This window comes from Sceloporus occidentalis, unplaced genomic scaffold (genome assembly GCF_023333645.1).
Source record: "Sceloporus occidentalis isolate IW3139 unplaced genomic scaffold, rSceOcc1.0.p SCAF_3, whole genome shotgun sequence".
Lineage (NCBI taxonomy): Eukaryota > Metazoa > Chordata > Lepidosauria > Squamata > Phrynosomatidae > Sceloporus > Sceloporus occidentalis.
The window spans coordinates 227,774,114-227,800,201 of NW_028316983.1; the positions used below are offsets into that span (position 1 = coordinate 227,774,114).

At 38.9% G+C, this 26,088-nt stretch overlaps 1 protein-coding gene across 3 annotated transcripts in view; it reads right to left on the reverse strand.

Annotated features, from left to right (window-relative positions):
- Positions 1-26,088, reverse strand: part of LOC149317584 (CUB and sushi domain-containing protein 3) — a 796,080-nt gene that overhangs the window by 31,096 nt on the left and 738,896 nt on the right. For all 3 annotated transcript variants that reach the window (XM_089517858.1, XM_089517859.1, XM_089517857.1), the window contains 6 exons: positions 19,958-20,134; positions 16,361-16,540; positions 13,708-13,881; positions 7,381-7,554; positions 6,607-6,680; positions 46-157 (listed from right to left, as the gene is read on the reverse strand). In XM_089517858.1, coding sequence (XP_089373984.1) covers positions 46-157; positions 6,607-6,680; positions 7,381-7,554; positions 13,708-13,881; positions 16,361-16,540; positions 19,958-20,134 — 891 coding nt within the window. The remainder of the gene's footprint in view (positions 1-45; positions 158-6,606; positions 6,681-7,380; positions 7,555-13,707; positions 13,882-16,360; positions 16,541-19,957; positions 20,135-26,088) is intronic.

Consider the following 26,088-nt stretch of genomic DNA (forward strand, 5'->3'; position numbering starts at 1 on the left):
TAAAAATTTGTCCTAGAATAATTCTATTACTTTCTCATAACTTACGTATGCATTCTGGTTGAATTCCACTCCATGTAAGGTCAGGAAGGCATGTGCGAGTTGTAGAACCTTGAAGAAGGTATCCTTTTCTACAGTGAAACTGCACAATGTTTCCTACCTGTTGAAGGACAAAAAACAAAAACAAAAACATATACTGGTGAAGGGTATATATAAAAACAGACAAGATGGGAGGCTTTTTCCTAGTTCTTATTTCAATAATACAAAGACTCAAATTCAGTTCAGGTTTGTGGGGTTTTTAAAGACTATGTACTGCATGATTAGATCTTTGTACAACAAAGATATTGCAAAATGATGGTACAAAAATATTTGCAGACAACAATTATTGAATGTGAAGAAAAGGTAAAATTTCTGTTAAAAATGCAACTCTTATCACCCATTCAAAAATAATTTTCTGATTATGTTTGTTTTTGATCATGTCTATTGTAATCACCAAGTGTAAAAGTAAAAACAACTACTGTGTAATAGCTTCCCCAACATACTTTCTCCCATCCCTTAAAAACACCACTTGCCAGGGCATTAATGGTGAAAAGTTACCATGCTATTAAATGTACTAATACCAGGATATCAAATGACAAAGTCAATGACTGCCTGGATTTACATGACCTTCTGTAATCATTATCAAACCCATGTTTTCTCTAGGATGTCTCCAGAACAAACATATAGAGGTGCTCAGCAAAATGAAGAAAAGAAGATATGACATGGCAAAGTCATGGAATGAGAAGCTAGGTATGGCTGGCGCTACCATAAAACAAGTGTCCAACTAATTAACTGGAACATAGTGAGCCTCTACTTCCCCATGCTGCTGCTGGTCACCTCCCTCCGCTACCACTAGCTATTCTCTCCATGTGCTTTTATCTTGTTTCATGCACAAGGGAAACAACCAGAAAATGATGGAGCATCAACCACCTCACAACAATGGAAGGCTGGGAGAGCAAGGAAGAAGCAGTTATTGTTGAAGTTAAATCTGCAACACAGAAAAGAGAACTTAACCCCAACCTCCTACAGATCCCTGTTGCAGAAGAGAGCTGCCCATGAAACATTGGTCCTTATTTGAAAGAGTAAACAAAAGCCACAATAGGGCAGGTACAACTCAGTTTGTTCTCTTTCACTTTTCTCTGCTCTCCAGAATATGATATCCAAGACTTTTCTTCTTGTCTCTTATTTCTAGTCCTCCTTGCTCTTTCCTAAGATAAGCACTGTTTGAATTCCTGGGGCTCTAAAGAGAATTGTGCTTTCCCATCCTTCTTCCTAGTTCCAACTGGTGAGGACAAAACAGGAAGAAATGTTAACAGTGCAAGAGAACCTTTTCTTTCTCTTTCTCTGTCTCTTAGTATTTCAGACTTTCTTAGAATCATAGAATCATTGAGTTGGAAGAGACCACAAGGGCCATCCAGTCCAACCCCCTGCCATGCAGGAAATCACAATCAAAGCATCCCCAACAGATGGCCATCCAGCCTCTGCTTGAAGACCTCCAAGGAAGGAGACTCCACTACACTCTGAGGGAGGTTGTTCCACTGTCGAACAGCCCTTACTGTCAGGAAGTTCCTCCTAATGTTGAGGTGGAATCTCTTTTCCTGTAGCTTGCATCCATTGCTTCGGGTCCTAGCCTCTGGAGCAGCAGAAAACAAGCTTGCTCCCTCCTCAATATGACATCCCTTCAAATATTTAAACAGGGCTATCATATCACCTCTTAACCTTCTCTTCTCCAGGCTAAACATCCCCAGCTCCCTGAGTCTTCTTCTAGCCTACTACCTCATTTGCAAGTCACAGGAATCACCATCACTGTCAAAACTGAATAACATTTTCCTTCCCTTGTGTCTTTCCTTTCTCCTAGAAATCAGAATGGATCTTTCACTTGTAGTGGGTTCCTCTGAGATCAGACACTTCTGGTTCTCTGTACAGTACACCATGAGTGGGGATTTGAAGCACAAATGTGGTTGAATGTCAGAAAAGTTCCACCCCATCTAAAGCTAGTACAACTTTTGCAAAGATTCTTAGGAAATGAACTGTAATACCAGACTAATTAAAATTGTAGTTAACTCTCAGTAGGTTGCTATACATGCCTTCTCAGTGGGTCCCATTGACTAGACTGACCCCTACCCTACAGTCCTTCTGCCAGTGTGCAAAGGTATTTTTAATCAGCCAAATGACTGGTTGATGGGGGGAAATTCATGAGTATTGCACTTTCTTTCCAAAGTTATTTTTTCATTTCAGTTGTTTTCAGTATCATAATTTGTTTTACTGTGTTTCAGTGTAACATTTTTGTTATTTTATCTATAGTTTTAAGTTAATATTGTAAATCACCTTGAGACCACATTTTGGAAAAAGAATGGGATATGAATCAAATAGGTGATTGCTAAATTGGTTCAGTGGATCTTACAACCAGATTAATGGGTATAGGATTGCAGGGTTCATAATGAGATTGTGTTGGGAGGTGGTCCTGGTGGTATGGGTCTAGTATCAATACAAAACAAACATTAACCCTGTTTCTACTGTATGGAATATTTTAGCACCCAGATTCACATTTTGGTTTGGAACTTGCACAGAATGAGACCTACATGGTGAGATTTTGCTCAGTGTATCTTTAAAGAATGGTATAAAAACCTGTTTCTTGAGTGTGAGAAAACCTTGGTACACAGAAGCTGTGAATCTTTGCAGTTCCAGACCCATTATGTGAAAAAGTTTTTTTTCTCTGTAGAAAGCAGCAATTTGTGTATAGAAAGTGCTGTTTTTTGTGCAACCCCCCTCCCCAATCTATGTATGAATTTTCTGTAGAACATTTCTTGAACTATGAATAGTCTTTGCAAATTGCAGAGTTTTCAAATATATTTTCCTAGCAGGAAGAAAAATGCTAAATTTACTTATTTTCTTCTTTGAGAATAAAATTAGCTAATAATTACGTCCGTACACTTCATACATTAGATATAGTGGACTTGTAATATAACTGGTTAACTTTTAGGGTGTGAAAAAATTATTTGGGTCTTTTCCTTTCCTTTCCTTTTTTCCCCTGCTGCTACAATCTAGGGCAGAGAACTTGCCAGAAGTCTATTGACCAAGATTCCTGTCCTCATTATTTACTAGCAAGGTTTGCAACTAGTATAAATATCATGCTCAAATGGGTTGAAGTTAGCCAAGTCATGTTTGTTGGTCCCATAATTTATTTACAAAATGAAGCTACAGAATGCTTGAACGTAACAACAGTTGAAATGCAATTTTGGAAGCACATGTGCCAAAAGAATAGAACTCAGAAACTGGAACATTCATTTCTATTTTTTAAAAAATCAAATACTACACTTTTTCTATAGGTAAATAAATTTATTTTCCTGTAATATAAACTTTGTTTTAGTAGCACACTAACCTTTCCTGTGTATTTACTTTACAAATGGTGGGAAATTGTGTTATATGGCACTCTGATACCTTTTATTTATGATATTTTCTACATAATTAGAATCCATATGATGTAGCTAAATTCTGTTATGTCATATGTAAGTTATGTTTGCAATGGGTCGTCGATAATAGATAGAGTTTGTCTCTGCTGTACGCTCCTCGAATTGAATTTTAATAATAGTTAGTAATTGTGCTGTACAATTATTATTTTATTGGTTTTTATTATTTTATATTGGTCAATGACTGAATAAATTGATTGATTGATTGAACTTTGTATTTACATAAGTGTTATATTCACAGAAAAGGATGGGTTTCAAACTTGTTCTTTATCACAACAATGACTTCCATACAAAGCTTTATAAAAGTAAACTGAAAGCAAATAGAAGGCAAATTGTAATGAATCCATTTTTCTTTCTAAATTCAGGTTGTGGTCTTGGATCACTTCAGAGTTAATATAAAACACATTGCTGAATTTACTCACAAACATGTATGCACACAAAATAAATTAGAGAAAAGAACAGAGCTTAAAATCTGCCTTGCATATGTGACAGATTGCTCTAAATAAATCCCTGTTATTTCAGCTCAGTACTATATTGTCCTATAATGGCTTACGGTCAGAGTGCTATAAACAATTTCCTATGTTACCAGCAATATCTCTGCAAAGATATTTCAAATTCGCAGTTCATTTCAGGGAAGCAATTTGTTTTTGAAGCCTGCAGATGAAGTTGGTAAAAACTGACATCCAAATATATTTTGTCTCTGTAAAATCTGTGTAGCTGTGTAAAAGGGAAAGATCTATAATATAACTGGAAAGGAGGGCATAGACATGAAATGCAAAGTATAATGGGCTGTGTTATGTTACAGGTTTCATTTATATGCTACAGATGGGGCTGAACGTAGGGCTAATGTGGACTGCAACTGGATGCGTATCAACCACCTACATCAGTAGCTAAAAAAAAGGTCACAACAATGAAAATCAAGCCCAAAAACTGATAAGTCACGTGTAGGGTTTTCCTCAGACTTTTATTTGTAAAATGAAGCTACAAATATTGTAATTATCAAATTAATAGTCATGTCTTTTTAACCCCTTTCTCTCCCCCATTTTTCCCTGCTAAAATCAAACAGAATTAAGCAAAATAAAAATACTTTTCAAATGGCTTTACATTACACAGGGGCAAAAAAGCAGATCATGCCATATGAATGGGAAGTAGATATTAGTATCTTTCGCAGTATGAATGATAAGCTGCTTGGACTGTTGATGTTTGGAGACAGGACAGATACACTGTAAAGGGGTCAGAGGAGGAAGGTTCCCTGCTACCATTCTTCAGCTGCATCTTGTAAATATAAAAACTGTGTGTCTCACTGCACTTAATGTTATGAATAGTAGTCACCAAGCATTCTTGGCATATCGGACAACAGGTTACTTGTAATACAGATTGAGTCTCGCTTTTGCTGGGCCAAAGGTGTTTTGAATTTTGATTTTTTAAATATTATTTTTAATACCTATATTTGCATATATGTACATAGGTAGATATCTTGGAGGTGGAGCCTGTCTGAACACAAAATTCATTTATGTTTCATAAACTCATTATACACACAGCTTGAAGGTAATTTATAAAATATTTTAATAATTGTGTGCATGGAACAAAGTTTATTTACATTGAACCATCAAGCCAACCATGAAACAAACTTTTGTTTATTGGAAAATTTCAAATTTTGGATTTCTAAATAAGGGAGACTCAACCTGTAGCATAAATCTGTTTGTTTAATAGTGGACAACAATGCTTAGGAAATAAATGGTGAACTTTTTGATTTTGGAGCAGGAGAAGAAACTGGAACATAGAATGAGAAAGTCTTTCCTTTCCTCAGGTTTGTTTTTTAAAGTTGTGTCTATGTGTATAAGGCACACATTATTTTAATAAATATATATATATATATATATATATATAGAGAGAGAGAGAGAGAGAGAGAGAGAGAGAGGAAGAGAAAGAAAAAGCTGTGGTCTGGAACCAGCATTGGGTGCAATGTGCTTCCTTTTGGGGAATTAGATATGGTATAGTTCAGGGGTGCCCAACTTGGAAGGAGGCAGGGGCAGAAATTAAGGTCGGCTAGGTTGTTTGGGCCGCCAATAGGTTTAGGACGGTGAAAAGTAGGACATTCAAGCAACATGGAGGACACGACCAAATAAAAGCTGGAAGCCTATAAATGTAAATCCATACTTCTTAGCCATGCTCAAAATGGAGGACGTTGTGGAAGCCTGGTCACCTCACCAAGCAGCAGGCATTCCTCCCTCCCTCCCTGTCTCGCTTCCTCCCTCCTTTCTTTTTTCCCCTGCTTCCTTCCTTCCTCCCTCCCTCTCTCCCTTCTTTATTTCCTTATTTCCTTGTGTCTTTCTTTCTTTCCTTAATCCTTCCCTTCCTTTCTCCCTCCCTCCCTTCTTTCTTTCCTTCAAACCCCAATGCGATTGGGGAGGACTCTGGGAGCCGGGACATCCTCCTCCTCCTCCTCCTGACTGTTTGACCCTGGGCCTCCAGAAATCCTTTGGCAGGCCACATCCGGCCCCTGGGCCGCATGTTGGGCACCCCTGGTATAGTTGATTTGCTGCCTATTGAAGTATTACTTGTCCCCTTCTCTTCTATATCTGTTTATTTGCAAAGAACTCACATTTTACTAAAGAAATCAAATCACCATGTACTCAGCCTTGTTGTTTCCTGCCCTCTTCCAAAATGACAATTATTATGCCCTAATCATGCTTGTACAGAGGACCCACTGAATTCAATAGGGCTAATGCCCTGCAAAGCATGCCTGAACATCAACTGGGTTATTAAGAAAAAAAATATTTTTAAAAGATATTCAACATTTTTGAGCACAGATATTATTTACTTGAATAAAGAAGTTATGTCATCTGATTTTATAATCATCAACCAGACAGTCAAGTGTGTGAAGCATCCCTGTTTCTCTTTCAAACACATTATTATACTCATACCACACCTATAGGGTAGCATCCTATAAAAATAAGGAAATACTTATTTAATAACGAGGAAAGGATGCTGACAGCTTTTCAGAACACACTCACTCATGTTTGATGTACCTCAGGTCTTGAATGACTTTGCTGAGATCATGGCTATAGTATGAATCATAAATTCAACATGAGCCTACCTGATATCCAAATGTATCATTTTGTGATCCATGGCGGGGAACTCCAGGATTTTCACATGCTGTGCGAGTCGGTTCTATGACACAAAAAACATTTTAAAAGGGAAAAAAAGTTAAATTTAAATGCATTTATAGTATCGTAGCCAAATTCATGCAACCAGGTTTCAGAAGTATCAGCCTTTAAATTGAAGCTTAAGCTGAGGTTAATTCCATTACTGATTTTATTAAACTGGATTTTAAGGGGGTGGGGACACTTTCAGCCCCTTATAGCCTCATCTATGTCAAAAACAGAAAAAGAAAAGGAAACAAACAGAAACAAGCAGAAAGAAAAGCAAAAACAAACAAACAAACAAACCCCAAGCGCCAACATTTAGGTTTGGGCTATTAGCAATGAAAATAGATGCTCCCCATATTTTGCCTAGCTAGAGAAATATCTCAAATGTTTTGTTCTTGAGTGCAAAAATGAGATAAGTGTACATATAAATTGGGATACAAGGATCTCCCCTTATGAGTAAGAGGCATTTTGCATCTGTTATAGGTATACGGTTTAAAACGCATATACACACACAATTTGTCTTTTGCTACTGTAGTTCCTATATCTGGAGGTTCTTCTACCATGTAGAGCCAGTTTTTGGAAGGAATATAAAAGTAAACACCTTCGACAATGTTCCCTGAACAACAAGTGAATGTGGAGGAATATGCCCAGTGAAAATGGCATAGAGCAGTTCATGCAAAGTGTAAAGAAAGGGATAAGTTATGGGATACATCTCATTATACCTATGCAACGAGGATATGACCCACTCCATGTACCATCTGCTTGACATAGTCGGGTACTAGAACCAACCAATACAAATGGAAGATTACAGCTGAAAGAGACCTCCGACTGATAAATAAAGCTTTTGCCTTCCCTTCTGCCTTGAGCTGGTATTCCAGGGTCACCACAAAACTTTGCTGTAGAAGAGGAAAATACAAGAAAAACATGTTGTTGCTTATTCTTTTGTTTGATTAGTGAAGACACGAGAGAGTGGTAGAAAGCATAAGGTTTTGTGTTGTTTTTTACTTATGTTCTCTGGAATATAAAGTGCAGTGTGTGTGTGTGTGTGTGTGTGTGTGTGTGTATCCATCTAAATTACATACAGATAGTGTATATGTATCACACTACAATAAACAAGGAGACTTTTGGACATCACCTCTGTACAACAAAAGCAGCAGAACCCAAACTTTAAGAAAATAGCTTAAATAGTGGGAAATATTCCTCACACGAATAAATTCAGAGCATTTCAAGATGTGGATTATTATTTAGAGTGGGATTTTCTGGTGAAACTACATCATTCACTGGTTTTTCGCTACAGCCTTTTCACAGCCATATACCATTGTTGGATGCTTAGTAACTCTCTGTCTGAGCAGGTAGCCATGGAAACTAGACACCACAGCAATTCACATAAATCTTTTCTTTCTCTAGAATAAAGTCTATGGAGAAACCATTACTTATTGGTAGAAGACTATAAGTTCTAAAATTTGTTCTTTTCCCAGCAAAGTTTGCACCATGTGTGCTATTTTCCAAAGCAACTGAGACATGTGTGAAAGCGATAATTAATAATGCTTCTATTTTATGCCACATAGACACAGTTAACAGGGAAGGCAGTGTGAATCTGAACAAAACCTGGCAGACAATAATACACTTTAGGAAACAGTGAAGCAAAAGGAAGGGATTTTAGACTCTAAGAAAACCATGAATGAGAAAAACAGGAAATTACTTTAAAGCATCAATCTTATTTAGCCTGCTCCATTCAGAGTAGCCCTGGATGCCCCCATGCTCATGGTAGTCTGGCCTTGTTATTTATGGTTACAATAGCCATTTATTTATATGACTACATTTATAGCATCCCTTTAAAAATGCTAAAATTATCTGTAAACAAAAATATCTACAATTTAAAGAACATGACAAGCATGCAATCATCTAAAATTCAATAAGGTAGCAGAGATATTGAGGTGCTGTATATAAAACTGAAACAAACAAACAAACAGCAGAAATTTAAATGACAAAGTAGTTGAACATGATTCACTTCAATAGAGCTTGGAGGAAACCACCACAACTCACAGAATCCCCCAACCAACAAAATTGGCTATTAGTTGGGAGATTCTTGGAGTCATCGTCCACAGTCTAAAGCTCATCAACAAAATGTCTGTCTCCAAGATGTAGAAAATGATATGTTCCAGTCAGGATTCCCCCCCCCCCACCCTCTGATGTTGCATGCCCATCCATTGGCTTAAGGCTCACTTCCAAAGCCAGATTAGAGAGAGCTTGCCAATGATAAGACTTTCAAAAAATTCCAAGGAATGTAATATAATATATATCTGATGCAATATGCCATGACAATACCCTCCCCCCCTGAGAACAGGCAGCCACCCACCTCCCCGGGCAAGCCGCTTTGTTGCCAGGAGCCGCAGCAACACGATCACCCCAGCATGCTTTGCTGGGGTGAGCCCTCTGCCCTGATTGGTGGCGCAGGGCTGAAGGGGCAGTCCTTCTGCTCCACGCCGCTCTGTAGGGGCAGAGGACCACTCTATGGTGGTGGCTCCGGTCCTCCAGGGCAGCTCATTGGCAGAGCTGCCCTGGAGGAGGAGCCATCGCCACCACATGGTCAGGGCCAGGGACAAGGCCTATATAAGGGCCATGTGGTCTGGCTCCGGCACCATTTGCTGCTCGGCTTGCCCTCCCTCCCTCCCTCGGGTTTGTGGGTCAAGTCACAACTTTGGGGGCAGCAGCATAGGCCATGGATCTGGTTGGTGTGGTACCAGGGCTACAGAGCACTCATTTGGGAGTCATTCGGGACCCGGGGGTGAGCAGGGCAGGCGTTGTGGCCATTGCGGGAGCCACAACGTGGGTGAGCCTCCCGGTGACTAGGGGCTTAGAGAACAAGTGAGCGCCGGGTGTCATGGCTGCCAGTTGCCATTCCTTAGCCCCTAGGTCATCCCAACGCCTGGCGGTCACCAGGCAAGCTGCTTATCAAACAATCAGGGTGTTGTTTTATATTTCAAATCCTGACCTTATGCTTTGAGCCAACCCTACCAATTGTTTGCTGTTGCTAATATAGTTGTGGCCTTCCTTCCAGCTATGCGTTATGTGGTTTGCTGCGGTGGCCTCCCAGGCAACAGGTTAGCACAGATTCCAGATACCTTTAATATGCATCTCTCTTATTTGACTGAATTGCAATTCTGTCTTTCATTCCTGTTGAACAACATTTTATTTTTCTCAATATGGCTGGAATGCTATAGGTGCACAGCATTGCTGTAATCTGTATGCACTTTCCTTCATGTAAGATGTGAGGTTCTAGGGATTTATCCCCTTCATTTAGTTTGAGAAATTACTATAATTCAGCCCAATCATCTTTGATGATGCTACAGCAAATAAAAATAATGACACATACTTGATATTTCTAAATAGAGAGAAGCAAAATCTTCACTAAATAAGAAGAATATTAAGACCTGTGAGACTGATGAGACAATATAATGTACTGCATTTATGGGAAGAGAATGTGTTTGTAGTGAGGGAACACTGGAAAAAAGAAGAGGGGAAGGAAAGGGTAGGCTATTCGAAAGCAACTCTGCACATTACACAGAAGTTAAGCAAATCTGCTGTCCAATCCAAAGATTCTGTACTTACAAGGAATATTAAAATAAATAATAATAATAATAATAATAATAATACAGCATATCTACACTTTCTGCGTATGGAAATATTAAGACTACCTTCTCATGCAAGCATTCACTTCTCATAAAGCCGTCTCCTGAATCTGTTGTCAGGGTGGAAGCCACTGGAAAAACATGTACTACCTGCAAAGTATAGCCTCATACTGGAATCTGTAACTCAGGGGCATCACTGATGGTTGTTATTGTTGTTTTTGTTATTGGGGGGGGGGTTCATTTCCCCCCACACACACACTTTATTTATTGTGTCCCTAAGACAAACTTATCACAGGGTTTTCTCAGTCAGATTTATTCAGAAAGGGGCTTTACCTTTGCCTTTCTCTGAGATTGTGAGAATGTGAATTGCCCAAGGACACCCAGTGAGTTTCCATGGCTGAGTGGGAATTTAAACCCTAGACTTAAGTGTCACAGTCCAGCAGTCAAATCAATACACCATGCTGGCCCTCCAGGGCTGAAGTTGCAAGTTCAAATTAGAAAATAAATAGTTTCAGGTTGCAACTTCAAAATAAATGCTTTGGGATAAGGACTATAGCTCCATGGTAGAACATGTCCTTAGCATGCAGAAAGCCTATCTTTCCTGTGGGTCTTATGTTACAGCATTCGGAAAGAATATCTCATGCAACCATGGACAGTTGCTTCCACTAAGAGTCAAAATACCAGGAAAAATGGGCCGCCTCTTATATATATATAAGCTTCTTATGTTCCTAAGGCTGAAAGCCTGAATAAATTCAGTGGGACAGAAAATAGAAATTAAATAACATTGGACTAGGTATATGTATGTACCTTCAGCATCACTCCAAATGTATACCAAATATTGTTTCAGAATCAGGAAAAACATACATCAGTAGTTCTTGTTTGTGATGTTTCCTTTCTACCATATAACATGTAGACCTCCATTTTCTATGCTCCAGATAACCAAACCTACTGAATTTATTTTTAAGAGGTTAGTACATTTAAAAGAAGAAGAAAAATCTATGCACAGAGCACAGTGTAAGGAGTCAGCACCCATTTGTTATTGTAATGAAATCTGTAGCAGTACAAAATCCATCACTGTCAGCAATTTTATGATAATATTTTTTTTTATAAAACAGGTAATTTAATATAATATTGGAACAAAAGTTCAGTTGTCTGACACACAGCCTGGAGTCTCTTCTGTATTCCTGCAGACTAAGTCATTATTGATATAAGCTAGAGTCTTGCCAGAGTTGAATGCAAGTTTGCTCTTACTTCTGGTGGCTTTTTGGGAGGGTTATATTTGACAAACTTGATTTAGGTGCTTGAAACATGGAACAAAGCACTCTCATTTTTTCTTCTATGTCTGCAGTATTTTGAGAAGCTAGAAAATTAACAGGTAACAAAAATCAAGAACTGAAGAGGGCTTTTATTTTGTTTTCTTTGACACTAATTAAGGTGAACCAGTGTGTTTCATTTCCATCAGTGCTAACTCCAGGTTAGAGGGTGCCCTACCGTCTCAGTTCACAACAGGACGATAGGCAGAGTCTTGGAGGGAGGGTGTGGCTTTGATACCCTCCATGATATAAGACCAGATAATTTAAAAATAAGCAAGGCCCAACAGGCCAAGCTTGGGCAAGTGATGAGGAGGCTGAGGCCTGTTACAGACTGCCAAAATAAAGCTGCTTCGGGTCTCTTTGGAGGTATGCTATTTAAATGATGCATGGGTCCTAAGAGTCCAGAGGTCGCGCCAAAGCCACACTCCATTCCTAAGCACTGGAATGCAGCTTTGGTGCAGCTTCTGGATTCTTAGGATGCATGCATCATTTAAATAGAATACCTCCAAAGAGACCTGAAGCAGCTTTATTTTGGCAGTCTGTAACAGGCCTATGTCAGTATTTAAGAGCAAACTGCCCCCATCGGGCCTCTTTTCTCCAAAGCAGCCCAATCTCCTTCCCTTAATGCAGTGTGAACTTGGTTGGTCACTTGGGGCCAGGTAGGAATTTTTCCCCCTTTCCCCGAGGTTTTTTGCCTAACCCACACTGTGTGCAGGGACTGGTAATTGGCTTGGGGTGGCTGTTAATTAGGTTTCACTAGTCTATATGGGTTTAAAGAACTATTTATTGCACACCAGTGGCACCCCCTTGTGGTGAAACATCAGGCTCTGAAACAGCTTAGACAGGCCAAAGGATCTGGACTTGTGAGAGAACCTGCCTTTTGGGTAGACAAACTCAAGGGAGTTTGGGGGAGAGTGCCTTATTTTACCTTCCTAGGACTGGCTGAGGATGTGTAATGACTGAAAACATCACTTGTATTTTTTGGTGTAATGAGTGTTGTTTTTTGTTTCATTCATAATATTAAAAGTTACTTGAGGGATTTGAGGGGCATTTTGGTGGGCAAGAATATTATTTGAGGCAGACATCCAATGAGTACAAACATCATTTGCATTTTTGGTGTTAGCGGCTTATTATTATTATTAAGCCTTTTTTCTAGTTTAGTACTCAAAGTGGCTTGCAACAGCTTGAAGAGACAAAGCTAAAATATTTCAAATACAAAAGTTAAAAACAGAGTAACAGCACAATTCTTCAAGGCCCAGTCCCTCTGAAAAGTCAGATGTTGTACAGATTGGGACTTTACGCTAGCCTGTGGGCTGTGTCATGGCGCAGGGGTCGCACACTGGATGCCATGACTCCATCCCATCCCATCATGACACCACGTGCCCTTCTAGACCCCAGGTGGCATCATGGCAGAACCCTGGCACTGCTTCTAGATGATGCAGCACCAAAAGGGCATCACAAAGCTGCACTGCTGCGGCTATGACACCCTTTAGAGAATGCAAAAAGGAGCCACTTTTTTGCAGCTCCTTTTTGTGCTCTCCAGAGGCCAGATCGGTGCTGTGGCATGCAGTTGATGCAGCACTGATATGGCCACTAAAGGGGTGGCTGGATGCTGCCCATCTGTACAACCCCTGTGTCTTCAAAGGCCTGGCAAAATAAAAATTTCTTAACATATATTTGGAAAGATAGCAATGATGGTGTCAGTCTAAAAATGGAGTTTCAGAACAGCCACTGAGAAAGCCATCTCCCATCTTTCTACTAGCTTTACCTGTGAGGGGATAGGACAGGGATAAATTACATATGTTGGATCAGAGCTGGAAATTTACTTAAGTTACACAATGGCCAGTCTAAAGCATAAGATGAGTGAAACTGCTTAATACACAAACCCCCAGTATGGATTCTGCTTTAGAGAATAAAGGCCACAGAGAAGATGTTAGGAAGGATGTTTGTGCTCCTCCTGCAACTTGCTTCTGATTCTGTAATGGATGTTGAGCAGTAACATTCTCAGCTTTTTATGCTAAAATGCATTAGCAAAAGTGGATTTAAAAAAGATTTAATGGAAGGAATTATAACAATGATATGTAATTATAAAATAATCACTTACGTAAGCACTGAGGTACTTCACCACTCCATGTTCCATTCCCAATACAGGTCAAAACAGCAGGAAATGATAGCTCATAGCCAGGCGAGCAGACATAACTAATACTAAATCCCCAGTCAAAATTTGTTCCTTCTTGTCTTCCATTAGAAATCTGGGGTGGCGGTGGGCAGGTAACAGCTGCAACAGCATTTAAAAGCATTAGGCACAGCAGCTGCAAATGTCCCCAGTGTCTGTATATACTAGGAGAACCATATGTGCTAATTTTACATTTTTTTGGAAGGTAGTATCATTTCTTGTTTTGGTATTAAAATTACATTTTCTTCCTAGCACTCATGAAACATCATGCTTACTCATTTTCATGCTCTACTGTATGTGGCACTGGGTGTTGTATCCTGACAGCCAAAGATTATAATTCTCTAAAAATAAAGTAAAATTAAGTAAACATGTACACACATTTGAAATACATTTGCATCCATTATTTAATTCAATTTCTGGCTTTTAAAACCCTTTTATTGCCTTCAAGGTAACTAGAAACAATCAGTTAATGCTTGGCTACTAAAGTGAGTTAGTGTAAGGAAGGGTGCATCTACACTGTGAAACTAATGCTGTTTGACATCACTTTAACTGCCATGGTGCCATCCTATGGAATCCAGGGATTTGTAGCTTCATGAGGCACCAGCACTCTTTGACAGAGAAGGCTAAAGACCTTGGAAAACTACAGATCCCTGGATTCCATAGGATGGAGCTACAACACTTAAAATGGTATCAAACTGCATTATTTTTACAATGTAGATGCACCTGAAATTCAAAGCAGGAAAATCAGTTTCCCATCAACCACTGGCTATCTGCTTGGTCACTGTGATCCCTCTGAACAATATAGGATATGGCAAAGGAGGCTGGGAGGGGGAACTCGCCCTAAGTTGAGAAAGTTTCCATTAAAGTTATACCCAAGTATCCCATGAGCTGCAAAAAGAAAAGCGGTGCTTCAGTGAACATCCTGAAATTATCTTATCTTAGGATCAAAGCCAAAGCATTTTATTTTTCATATAAAGCAAAATCAGAACCAATGAACAGCAAAAAGGTCATTGCTTGTGGTTAATGCATGAGAATATGCACCAGGCTAGAATCTAAGCAAATCTTTTTCATGATCACTACTCCCTAGAACACAGAATGGAAGATGTGGAAGACAGCAGTTCTTCAGAAATCCTAGTGTGGACCCATGTAATTATTTAAAGGTATATATCAGGACTTTCAAATTGCACTTGGAAATGAAATGTCTTAATAACAAATGAAGTTTTATACACAAGATACAATAAATATGCATTGAGCAACTTACTCCCAATGTTGATTGTAAGTACAGTAATACTGTATTCTAAGAGTAAGAAATTATGAAACAAGGAGAAAGCGTTTGTCTCAAGTTATGTCCTCTTGAGAATACCATCACAAGAAAGATGTGTATTTGATAAGCATAGAAAATTATGTGGTTTTCCTGGCCTGTTACAGACAGCCAAAATAAAGCTGCTTCGAGTCACAGTGAAGGTATGGTATTTCAATGATGCATGCATCCTAAAAGTCCAGAAGCCACACCAAAGCCATGCTCCAGTCTGGAGCGTGGCTTTGGTGTGACTTCTGGACTCTTAAGATGCATGCATCATTGAAATACCATACCTCCACTGTGACTCGAAGCAGCTTTATTTTGGCTGTCTGTAACAGGCCCCTGTCTTGTTTTCAGATTACAGAATGCAGTGAGATTTGCATTATGTCCCACTCCATCTCTTACAATTTTGGGGTGTGAGTGTGTAAAAATCTTTTCAATCTATTCTTTCAACAGTTTTGATATTTTCAGAATATTTGTTTACTTTTCTTTTAGCAATGTTTGTTAAGCATCTTGGTCACTACAGTCTTTGTGAAGGCTGGAAAAATGTAATAAACACATAAAAGCTGGATTACCATGTAAAAAGGGGAATCCCATATCTCTGAGCTAGAGTTTGGAGTTTCCATTCTTCAAACTTTAGGCATAAGTGATTTTGCTACCTAATTGATTAGTGTAGAATGATATGACAGTAATGCTCACTGTAATCTTAACTTTCAGTGTAAAGGACTGGACTAGACTGAGGAGATAAAAATCATAATTCAGTGAAGAAATTAATTGTGTAGTGTAGGTCATGAAATCCCAACCTAGTCTATGTTAGAGGGTTGTTGTGAGATTAAAGAGGATGAATAATCAGGTACAATGTCTTAATCTCCTTGAAGGAAAAGTGGGCTATAAATAAAGTAAATTATGGTCAGTGGTTGTGAGTGTTATTTCTTGATTTAGGTAGCTTAATAAAAAGTAGAAATAGAATCTAATATAGTTCAGAATTGAAGAAGCTGAGAGGGATCATAGGAAGCAAAATAACAGCAAAAAGAGTTGTCCCTGTTTTCTTGAACCGGAGTTCTCTGATTCTTTCTGGAGGGGGTCTGAACTTGAATCAGGATTTTGTCTCTGGCTTGAGTAGACTCAAACCCACATATAATCCTTGAACTTTTCTTTAATATTTGGTGCTTCACACATTCACCAGTGGAACATACAGGTCAATAGACATACTATGTGCTGAACCAAAATGCTCTGTTACAAAGAAAACACTAGAAGTAACACTTAAGTTCTAAGTGGTACCTTTACATGTTGGCATGATTCCACTCCATGTGCCATTAGAGGTACAAGTACGAAATTTGGAACTATTGGATTCCATTGTGTAACCAGGCTGGCACATATATGTAACATTTTCTCCAACAACATAATCATCACCATATCTCAGTCCATTGGCTGGTATACCTGGATCCCCACAACTGATTACTGAAAGAAAAGTAGTTGAAGAACAGATGGTAAAGTTTTGCTGTTGTTTTTTCAGTTTGGTTGGATTTATTGCTGCCTACCTATTTTGCATTATAAATATCTTTTGAGAATCCCAGTGCACAAATACTTTAAAGTACTACCTTTCAACTTGGAACTTTACTTTGGTCAGTTTGACTGAATCCTGTATGTTCTTAGTGTAGCTAAAAAAACAAACAAACCCTCATACAATATGTTAAGAAAGGTAAATATTCATTATTCAAAGATATGAAGATATTGCTGCTTTAACCACATACAAATATGCAATCATTATTATTTTAAAATATAGTGTTGGCTTGTGTTAAGGTATATGCCCAAATCACAATTATATCCAATGTATATCCTTTTTTGCCCCCCCCCTCTGCATTCATATAACAAAAATAGTAATATCAGTGCAGTAATAAAACTGTATTTTTGTGGGGTTAAACATGATAAAATCAACTGTTTATTAGTATGGCAATGTAAGTCTCCATTTTAGAAAATAAACACCAACTAGAAGAAAGGTAATGTGATATGTTCAGTTGATTAGTTGTTTGAAACAATTTGTTGCTGTGAGCTGATAATGGAAATTCTTTCAGAATCAGCACTTCCATGAAATGGAGGAGGCAGCTGTTAAGTCTGATCCTGCATTGCCAGCACAACTATGATGACAAAACTCTATCACTGTACAATCAGCCCTCTATATTCACAGGTTCTGTATCCATGGATTCAAACACCCATGGCTTAAAAATATTCTCCCCCCCTCAAAAAAATAAAAATCTGAAAAACACAGCTTGATTATGCCATTTTATGTAAGGGACGCCATTTTACTAAACCGTCGTATATAACAGGACAAAAACATCAATGAATTCTGTTATCCATGGAGAGTCCTGGAACCAAACTCCAGTGGATACCAAGGCCCACTATAGTTATATTTGATATTGTTATCTCTCCCAAAATCTACCTTTGCACCATGGCAGTGCTTGACCAAAAACCTTCCAAGACACTAGAAATCAGGGAACTGGGAAATGCCATCTGCAAGGCTCTCCAAGTTTTAGGCTGTATTGAGAATAATCCCCTTGGGATCCTGCTTCAACTGCTTGTCCCAAACACTCATTAACTGGGAGAGAACTGCAGATGTCTTTTTCCACTGTCCTGATCTCAGGTACAGCACACCCACCCCATTTGCAGGCTTGCCATCCACGGCTTTAGGCTTATGCAGACAGCAAGTCCGGATGTTACAATGGCACACGCTTCAAGCAGGAGTGCACAGCCACTGAAATGAACAAGACTCGAGAACCTGTGTTTTTTGCCATATGCGGGGGGCAAGGGGAGGTCTAGAACAGGTCCTCTACAAATGCAAAGGGCCCACTGTACTTCAGAAACCCTTCAATTGGACTCCTGGAAGGCTGCAAAAGTATATTTGGGGGTCATGTTTGTTTTTTCCAGTGATATATTCAAGTGTTTTTTAGTCCAAGTCTCAAGTCAAGCATCAAGTCCTTGCAAGATTCTTTTAAGCCAAGTATCAAGTCTAGAATCCAAATTTTACAGAAAAAATAAGGAGGGTATATTTCTCAGAGGGGAACAGCAAAGGCATTATGCAGTAGGCTTGAGAGAGGGGTTGAGGTCTTCTGATAAGCCTGTCCCTGCTACATGTTTGAGGAGCCTTATAAAACTTTTGAAATTTTTTAGAAGGATCCTTCCACCTCAAGCTCATTGCCTAACACATTTGCTGCTGCCCTCCAAGAAACACACCCCGTGCTCTGGGGGTGGGTCTTGCCTGCTGATCAAAATGAATGATGCCAGCAAGTCAGTCACTAAATATATAAGTTGCAAGTCAAATCAAGACAGTACATCATTTATTGCTATGTCAAGTCCCAGTGAAGTCACTGAAGCCACTTAAGTCTGACTTGAATCTGAAGCAATCAACTTAAATCTACATGACTGGGTTTTTTATTACCAAAACTGAGAATCTCCAGCAGCTGTGAGATCATAAGTCCAGGTAATCAACTCATAAATGCTGAACACAATGCCTGCCTATAATTATAGATCTAACAAAGAACACTAAGATAAAAAATGACATGTGTGTGTGGTGGTGGTGGGATCTGCTCTGATGGGAAAGAGGTGAGATTAGTACTGCTGCTAATGACCTATAGCATAGTACTTGTATATGTGTTTTGTAGCACAACTTTTCTAGATGTTGGAGCCAGTAATCAAAGCAGATTTTGAAAACAATCTACCCATTTGATTGGTTAAGATGAGTTACTAAGCTTCCAACTGTCTGCCCTTTTGGAACTTGAATCAGTGTGACACAACCTCAACTCTAGTCTTAAACCTGTAGAATTCTTTTTTAAAAAAAATAATCACTGAATATGATTTAGACAGAGCAAAATGATCATGCAGTCTACATCCCTTTTTTCAGTGTTTCAAATCAACGTAGTTTTCTGTAAAGTCACAATAATAATCCTTTCTTGAGCTGAAATCAATAAAGATCTACAAAAAAGGAAACACATATTTGTTGTGACTAAGAAAACAAAATAAATATATAGCATTTAAATTCCATTAATCTTCCTAGCTGCAGGAACAGGCTAGTCATGGTTTATCCAATATCTAACTTGATTTTCTGACTTCTGGTTCTTTCAGTTTTCTTTCAGAGTGCTGTCTCCAGAGACTTATATTTATATAAGCACCACTTCATGATTCGGCTAGATGGATCAGAGGATATATTTTAAATATTTGCATTAAACCCACAGTTGGGGGGGGGGGGCAGGAACAAATGGACAGGAAAGTGAACATAAAGGTTCTACATTTCTATTTTTAAAATGTGTTTGCCTAAAGCTGTTTATATAATTTTAATTAAAGCTGCATAAAGAAAATTACCAACACTGGAAATATAACACTGAGTTACAGAAGATGATAAGGATTTGTTTTTAAAAAACTGGTGGACATATATAAGGTAGACTGAAGAAAAGATGCATTAAACTAGGTTGATCAAAGGGGGGGTCATAAAATGGGCAATTTTGTCATGGAACAATCTTGTTGTTGTTAACTGCCACCAAGCTGTCTTAAACATATGGTGACTCCATGAAACAGGGACCTCCAAGTCACCTTATCAACAATAGCCCTTCTCAGGTCTTGCAGATTAAGGCCATGGCTTCCTTGACTGAGTCTATCTATTTGGAATGTTGTCTTCCTCATTTCTTACTGCCTTTTGCCGTACCAAGCATTACTGTATTTTCTAGTGAGCCACTTTGGAAAACTGCAGCTGTATACAAAAAGCCATCCACTCCAAAGAAACATATGACCCAGTCCTTTCAGGAATAAATTTCCCAAATACAAAAGTTTCAACTTGTCCATAGTTTAAACTTGTTTTCTACTTTAATTAATAACATGGGTACTTACTTGTGCAATTTGGCAAGGAGCCAGACCATGTTCCATTAGCAGTACACTGTCTCACAGAAGGACCAGACAAGATGTAGCCTTCCATGCAGGAATATATCACAGAACTAGAGAATGTGGTACCATCTATTCGGAACACTTTCCCATTAGCTGGTGTCCCAGGGTTACCACATTGGATAGCTAGAAAATCAAAATTGGAAATGTAGGAATCAGGGAAGACAGAAGCATCTTTTTTAAAAAAACAACAACAGTGTTCCTGTTAAAAACCTTTTTAAAAAAAAATTCCAAAAAAAAATTCCAGGAGATGGATAATAATTCTAGAATCAAAGTAGTTTGCATTAGGCACATGTAAACCTTCTTCAGAACAATTTTGCTAGTCTGTTGAATTCTCTAAATCTTCAGAAGTTTCAATAGAGAAGGAACCTTTCATTTTGCTCTAATATTCGTTTAATATGGAGTCTGATTTCTGCTTCCTTTTGTGCCACCCCTTTCCTGCTCAAAATATATAGTCTTTTGACTGAAGACAAGTCTTTAACTTCTCTTGCAATTTTACAAACCTTTTACATGAGCAAGAACCCCACCTACAATTTTAGAGGACTCCTGCTGAATCATTCCAAACACTTATCATCTAATATTGGGCATTGGGGCACTAGCAACCCATATTTTCCCCAGGAAATATTATTTAGAGACATACTGTGTCTCATAATGAAACAGTGGGTGTGTCTACACTGGATAAATAATGCAGTTTGATAGCACTTTAAGTGCCATGGCTCTATCCTACAGAATCTTGGAATTTGTAGTTTTGACCAGTACTCTTTGGCAGAGAAGGCTAAAGACTTTGCAGAACTGCAAATCTCCAGATTGCACTACATCATTTGAAGTGGTGCCGAAGTGCAGTACTTCTGCAGTGCAGATGCACCACTGAAACCTCTGATGTCTTTCATGAAATTCTCCAATGCCCTGTAGCATTATTTTTTACAAATTATTTGTACTGACTAAAAAGTACAAAAACTGAGTAACATATATAACTACAAATTATACACTACACAAAAAGCTACAAACTACAAACATCAAAAATAATAAAATAAAATAAAACAGAAGAGAAAAATATGACTCCCAGTTATTTCTTTTGTACGTACATTTTATTTTAAATACTACCCCTCTTCATTTTCCCTATGAATTACAGTTCATCTATATATTTAAGTCATTTTAAGTAATAAAACCAACAACAACCAGCAACTCACCTTCAATCTTTTTCAAAAAGTCAATTAACATTAACTATTAATTACACCACCAAAACAATAATACTCTTTTTACTATACTTGTTTTATGTAATAATTTACTTTATATCTAGATTCATATACAGACAAAATCATAATATTCTCCAAAAATTATTTTATTACTCCTATAATCACTTTAGATTTAGATGTAAGCTGTCATTAGCATGTACCTCCCCCCATCTTAACCCTTTGTTGTCTGAGAGAAGTCTTTAAATGACTGGTGGGCCGCTTCTCCATTGCCCGGAAAAGGGGTGTCCTTGGGGCTTCATGCCCCTGGACACCTGGACAGCCAGGAAGAGAAAGGGGTGGCTCCTTTCCCTTCAGGATTGTTCCCACAGCTGTGTAATTGCCATGGGACTGAGCTGCTCTAGGAAGGAGTTGAAAAATGTAGCTCCTTCCTGCAACGTCATAAGGGCTGTGTTGCATCCCTTATGACATTGCTTCCCCGCACGGCCATGGGGATGCTGTATGGCAATGCCGGGATTGTGGCAGCCCTCGCTCGGAATCCGAAACTGCCATGAATTAGGCTTAGGGAGCATGCAGTTGGTGCGTACACCCTAACCCTAGTATCACCGGCAGCACGCCACTTTATGTTGGTGTGTACTGGCCCTGAGGTAAGACACTGCTGGCTGGGTCACTGCTGCATAAACAGTAAAACTGATATCAAGAAATAGGTGTGTGTGTGTGGGGGGGGGGGGTCAGTAGGGTTGTCACCCAAGAGGAAAGGGGCTGGTAGCCTGAAAAAGTTTGGGGAACACTTCTCTAGATGATTTATGAACACATAAGAATGCACCAATTGCAGTACAACCTCTTTTTCTAATTCCACTATTTCAAGATCTGACAATCCTGTCCCCTTACTCTCTGCTTCCTGTGTTTTTATTCTGTTGCCAAGAAAGAAGATAATTTACCCTCTTATTTTATGTAATTTGTCTAAGAACCCTTGTTGATGGATTCAATCTAAAGTGTTTTAAAACTCAAAATCAGGATTTTCAAAATGAGATTATCTTCAGTAACATTCAGTGGTCATTTTTGACATGGGGAGAGAACCGTGGCTAAACACCAAATGCTTTTTACATTCCTCTATTAATCAGTATGGTGAATAGTGAGCAACTTGGGTAAAAGTATAGTAGATATTTCTTCCACTAATATAGAATGAATAAAATTGCTGGAGCTTACAATTAACTGTTCTGTGCATTCAAGTCATTTCTGAATTATCATGAACCTAAAGTGAACCTATTCTGGGGCTGAAAGAAAATAATTCGCAGTGGGATCACCCAGTGGGTTTGAGCAGGGAACTGATCCCTGATCTACAGAATCATAGGAGATTATTACACCTGCAAATCCTACTGGGATAGATGTGGGATTGAAAAACCAAAACCAGGTGTTATCACCAACAGCCAAGACTGGATTCGTGCAATTCATCTGCACCCCAGACCCCAGCCACACTTATCTAGGAGTTTTTCAAAAATGACAATCTCCAGTTTTTGAAAAGCTCTTAGATACAGTAAGTGCAGTTGGGTCTGGGCTTCAGATGGGTTGCACTTGCCTAGCCTCAGCTGTGTGTGATAACACCTGGTTTTGACTTTTCAATCCAGCATCTATCCCGAAGGATTTACAGGTACAATAATCTCCATAGTCCAACACTCAGACCACTATACCATGCTGGAACTGTGCCAGCACAATCACCCAATTGTATTCCAAGTAATTTCTTTGAAATTCTACATTGTTTGAAATGATATAAACTGAAATGTGGTAGCAGTTTGAGTTTTTATGTAGGCTGAAAAACAAATGCTGAAGAACCACAGTTCAATGGTAGAACACACAATTTTTTGTCCATAACATCCCAGGTTAAGTACCCCAGGAATCACTAGGAAAATCCTATATGAAGCTCTTCAAAGCTGCTGCAAGACAGTGTAAATAACACTGAGTTACGTAAAAGAGCTTTATACATTGTTAAGAGAGCTACAGTACAGTTATAGATTCCTATAAATTTTTACAGAAAAGTAACATTTTCATTTTGATTAGTTGAACTGTTTTATCTTGTTTTGCCATAGATTATGTTCTCTGATATTTTTCTGCTCCTCAGGGTGAGGGACTATTGTTGTTGCTTTTGTGCCTTCAAGTAATTTCTCCTCAGAGGTAATTACTAAACTCTACAGCCTCTGGGCACAACAAAGGACTATGAAAGATTACTCTACATTATATTAAAGAATATCTGCTTCCAAATCCTTCTCACATTCCTATTTACTTTAATGAGCCTGCTCACATGATTCAGTTTTGGTCAATGTTTGGGAAAGTAGCCTTAGATTAAATAATGCAGTACACAATCTCTTTTCTCTTTGCTTTTGTTCATACTTTATGAGACCCCCCACTAACTTGAAAGGTTCTGCATTCAGTGTCCAACATGACATTTTTATCATTAAAAATTATCTTCTTTTGTTTATTTACTTTAGTACAACTTGGTATTTTCAAGTAATTTGACATTATCTAAAGTAACTGACTTCCACTTCAGATAACTATAACATCAAATTATAGTATAATCCTGATGTAAATCAATTATATTTTGAAGAATTCATTGCTGCGTTGGGTGTAGTGTTTACACTGTAGAACTTACACTGTAGAACTATGAAATTATTATCACCAATCATATTTTTCAACTTGCCAGAGATATCCATAGTTTTCTCCATATAACTATGGATTTTATTGCACAGGCCCTGGAACAGGCCTGTTGCGTTACAAAAGGGGGCGTGATGGGAACAGAAGGTGGCATGGTTCTCATTCTGTTCCAGATGAGTTTCCCAGGAGGAGATTTTCGGGAACTATTTAGAAGCATTTCTGAAAATTGCTCCCTCTGGGATGCATCTGGAACGCAATGAGAATTCCTGGCTGCAGCGTTGGCCTTCTCCTGTGCAGTAAAATGCATTCTATGCTGCCTCCCATTCCCATCACACCCCCTTTTGTAATGCAACTGTCAGGAAGTTCCTCCTAATGTTGAGGTGGAATCTCTTTTCCTGCAGCTTGCATCCATTGCTTCGGGTCCTAGTCTCTGGAGCAGCAGAAAACAAGCTTACTCCCTCCACAATATGACATCCCTTCAAATATTTAAACAGGGCTATCATATCACCTCTTAACCTTCTCTTCTCCAGGCTAAACATCCCCAGCTCCCTAAGTCATTCCTTGTAGGGCATGGTTTCCAGACCTTTCACCATTTTAGTTACTCTCCTTTCGACACGCTCCAGTTTCCAATGTCCTTTTTTAATTGTGGTGCCCAGAACTGGACACAATATTCCAGGTGGGGCCTGACCAGAGCAGAATATAGTGGCACTATGACTTCCCTTGATCTAGACACTATACTGCTATTGATGCAGCCTAAAATCGCATTGGCCTTGTTAGCTGCTGCATCGCGCTGTTGACTCATGTTCAACTTATGGTCTACTTGGACTCCTAGATCCCTTTCACACGTAGTTTCATTCAGGCAGGTGTCCTCCATCCTATATCTGTGCTTTTCGTTTTTCCGCCCTAAGTGCAGTACCTTACATTTCTCCGTGTTGAATTTCATTTTGTTAGCTATGGCCCAGTTTTCTAGTCTGTTCAGGTCATTTTGAATCTTGATCCTGTCCTCTGGGGTATTAGCTATTCCTCCTAATTTGGTGTCATCTGCAAATTTGATAAGTATGCCCCCAATTTTGTCCTCCAAGTCATTGATAAAGATGTTGAATAGCACTGGGCCCAGGACAGAGCCCTGTGGGACCCCACTGGTCACTTCTCTCCAGGATGAAAAGGAGCCATTGTTGAGCACCCTTTGGCTTTGGCCAGTCAACCAATTACAAATCCATATAACAGTTGCCTTGTCTAGCCCACATTTTACAAGCTTGTTTGCAAGAATATCATGGGGAACTTTGTCAAAGGCCAATCAGTTGGATCAGCTGAAAGCAGATCACACTTTCTTCTAAAGAATCAGAGCCTGTATCAGCACCAAGAGCAAGCAAGGAGTTAAAGTGGCTACATGAGCAACAGTTGGATTTTGATATACATGACCCAAAGCCCACATAACTGTTTGAAGGCCACCAAGGATGTATAGTTCTACACTGACTCCCTATAATAAACACGAGTTTGTTGTCTAAACTGCTTTTGCTGTACACCAGTCTTCTATGCACATCAAATATTGCCAACAACCAAGTGTCCTAGCTTGAATAACAAATCTGAATCCTCAAAGATTTTTCTACTTGAGCAGCCAAGACAAGTTTAAGCCAAGCCCCTATGAATTTGAATTCTTCTTTTTCTAAATACCTTCTTCCTATACACCTATCTCCAAACTCATTTCCCTTTGGTGCTCCAGAAGCAGTGAAATAGAGAAGAAAAGCAAGGGCTCGTTCCATGTTTTCTCTTTCATGCCTGGTCACTGCTACAGTTTCTACATGTATCAGATATGAGGAGTAGTGGGACACATAATGGCCATTATAAGTAGTACCATGAAAACTTTATGTTGAATATCCAGCAGTATGCCTCATGTTAAAGAGATCTCATGCCTTTTAATTCTTTCCAAATATATGATTTGGCATTCCATACTGAACAATTTATCTCTAACTCTTGCGTCTTCATTTATACATTCAAGCAGGGACAGGACTGAAATAGACTGAGCACTCACCCAGATAATCCAAAGCATGCTGGAGGCTATCTGTGCAATGGATGGAAGGAGCTCACATTTGCTCATCCACTGCACTACACCACGGTCATGACAATACAATCCCTATAGAGAAGGATAACACCTGGGCTGTACAAGTAGCTAAGGTATAGCATATGGATTTCTCTAAATCACTGTACTAAATTTATTGCTTTCATCTTTATAGACTG